General features: G+C 40.9%; 1 protein-coding gene across 1 annotated transcript in view; it reads left to right on the top strand.

The window, feature by feature from the left end:
- Window positions 1-2,878, top strand: part of LOC106812480 (regulation of nuclear pre-mRNA domain-containing protein 2-like) — a 19,211-nt gene that overhangs the window by 10,857 nt on the left and 5,476 nt on the right. Inside the window, exons 8-10 of the mRNA XM_014816364.1 lie at window positions 463-535; window positions 970-1,128; window positions 1,590-1,714. Of these exons, the coding sequence (XP_014671850.1) occupies window positions 463-535; window positions 970-1,128; window positions 1,590-1,714 (357 nt within the window). The remainder of the gene's footprint in view (window positions 1-462; window positions 536-969; window positions 1,129-1,589; window positions 1,715-2,878) is intronic.

The following is a 2,878-nucleotide window of genomic DNA, read 5'->3' as shown; positions in this document are numbered from 1 at the left end:
AGGGCTGAAACATTGGGTTGGTAAAGGGCTGAAACATTGGGTTAATACGGGGCTGAAATATTGGGCTGAGACATGACTGAAACATTAGGTTGGTAAAGGGCTGAAACATTGGGTTGGTAAAGGGCTGAAACATTGGGTTGATACGGGGCTGAAATATTGGACTGAGACATGGCTGAAACTTTGGGTGAGGCATGGCTGAAACACTGGGTTAAGACATGGCTAAAACATTGGCTTGTCTTCTAACAAACTTGGCTGCTGATTCAATGTGAGTCCATGTCAGCTGCAAAATACATGTCCTCTGTGATCTCCTTAGGTTGGCGATTATTAACCCTGTCACATGGTATTATGGTAATCTTGCATGTAAATCTTTGCTAAACTTGGAGTTCTATGGACCTGAATTCATTGTTAGCATGAAAATCTTTGTCGGTGTACTGCTGTGATTTCGGTGTATTTATTTGGCACTATATTCTAGCTGCTGGTCCAGTGAGGCAAGCTGCAGCTGCCAGATACATACCACGGCCAGTCCCTCCTCCAGGTTAGTGTTCATCTGGCTGTAATCGTAATAAGCTGGTGTTACACTACTGACTTTTTATGTTGTCAGTAGTTGGACCGATTTCGGCAATACCGAGTTGGCAAAATTGGAACATGTTCTAATCTCCCAACTAGTTGCTATTGACCAGTTGCTCGCTCAACTTTTGCGTTTACACTGCCGATTGTCGGTTGCATAGTTGCGAAATTGATCCAATTCGCCAATTTGACAACATAAAGTCGGTAGTGTAAACCCAGCTATACTTGGTGATAAAGCAATGGTTGCTGGTATTGCTATGTCATTCTTTCTGCATAGCTCTAAACAACTTCATTTGTCCACGAATTAACTGGATGCTGTATTGCATTACTATGACATTGAAGCAGACAAGATTGAAACTTGTTATTCATATATGAACTGCGGGTATGCTTTCTCGTACATAGTCGTTGTCAAGGTGGATGAAGGATACAGTAAAAAGAAAGATGACATATTCAGCATATCACCTGTTCCGTCTCCTCCATCGCCAGATGGCAGTCCAGACGGGCTAAGTCTGTCACCACGTCACAAGTCTGTTGCTGAGCTCACCAAAGAACTTACATCTGGTATGTTACACATTGGTTTTTAAGATGATATTTTCTGGTATTCTTACTGAATTCTCTTTCTTCCAATATACTATTGCTGTTACCGGTTATTGAAACTTTTTGCATGCTACCTACATCCCTTAATTGCCTTTCACTGTTCCAGTAAAAGTTAATATACCCACCACATGTTTAACACATAGACATCTGCTTTATCTCACAGCCACTTCTTTCAAAAAATAATGTTTGTTCTTAACGCTTGTTAGCAAACACTATTACATGCTAATTTTAATTAAAAAACGTATAAAACCCCTGATCATGAATGCTGCACATAATCCTTCAAAGATCGGTTTCTGTGACAATGTAATAAATGTACTTGTTGTGATATGATAGTAGTCGTGCCTTACCTATCCACCATTAACAGTAATATAATGCCGTCGCTAACTTCAGCGTACAGTTTTGTAGTTGATGTATTTTTCTGATAGGTACAAACAAAGGCAGCCTCTCTTTGGAGTCTAAGCTGCAGTCATTTCTGAACAACAGTATTGCAGGTAGCACTAACCAGACAACGATTGTAGATGCTAATGCTGATCTGCCCCAAGGGCCTAAGGTAAGACATAGTCATCTAACCAGCAAGATCAGTTCTCATCAAAGTTACCTTGGAACTCATTTTTTTCCTGAGGTTATGCCGGAATTCTGAATTTGGCATATCGATGAAGTATGACAGATTTATTAAGTTTTTAGCTCGCCTTGACATCGTCAAGCTGAGCTATTGTCATGGGTCGTCGTCCGTCATACGTCTGTCCGTCCGTCCGTCAACATTTGGCTACGGTCAACGATAACTCAGGAACCGTTTGACCACATGTTTGAAATTGGGTATAGTTGTTACTGCTATGCTCCCATATTAAACGTCCTATTTTGGAGCACGCCAGTCGACGTACTTTCGAGCCACGGCAATTTTTTGGCAAAAATGGGAATTGCCATGGGAAATGCCGTTCAGGTTCAACGGATTTTGCTCATTTTTGTATGTGAACATATTATGATTTATACGTGTAAGTGAGAAGAAGTCAGTTTTCAGGATATGGCAACTCATCGATCATCCATTATTATAAACGAGTATATATGGGAGAGACTCCATTTATATCCTTGATATCTCATATGTGATAAATTTTTATCGGTGAAAATAATAAATATGATTATTTAGTAATATGAAGATAAATTTTATTAAAGCCAGAATTAATCACAATTTTGGTGCGCGTAGATGGCGCTATACATCCGCTTTTGTGTTATTCTTTTGATAATCTATTAATTATCATCTTTAATAATAATTGTAAGTATAAATATGATATGTTCATAGCAGGTATTTTTCGCATTTAAAAGAATTGATTGTCAAGTTGAAATCTTGTAAAGAACGACGCAGGCGATCGTTGTGACACCACGGACTGTTTGTTTATCTTGGCGTTTGCCCCGGTTTTGTCGTATATAATATGTATGGAATTGAGCCAAGTTGTGGCCGGAGGCCTGCCGAGATTTCTGGCTCGGGTAATTTTGTGGTTAAGGGTGTGGTGGGGCCAGAGAGGCACGCGTGTGGGCTTGCGATGTGGCGACATATCGAGATGACCGCAACAATCGGCGGCTTTCGCGAACGGTGAGGGATTGACTTAATGGCGCTTCAAGATTGCAGATTTTTGCCCCCAAACATTTGCCGGTGGCTCGTCAGATAGGGCCCGCTGTGAGGGCCTGACTTGGCGTGAGTGGTCGCAACCTCTCCTTT

The sequence above is a fragment of the Priapulus caudatus genome, unplaced genomic scaffold (genome assembly GCF_000485595.1).
Source record: "Priapulus caudatus unplaced genomic scaffold, Priapulus_caudatus-5.0.1 Scaffold653, whole genome shotgun sequence".
NCBI classification, from domain to species: Eukaryota; Metazoa; Priapulida; class Priapulimorpha; order Priapulimorphida; family Priapulidae; genus Priapulus; species Priapulus caudatus.
This window is presented reverse-complemented; position numbering and strand designations above follow the sequence as displayed.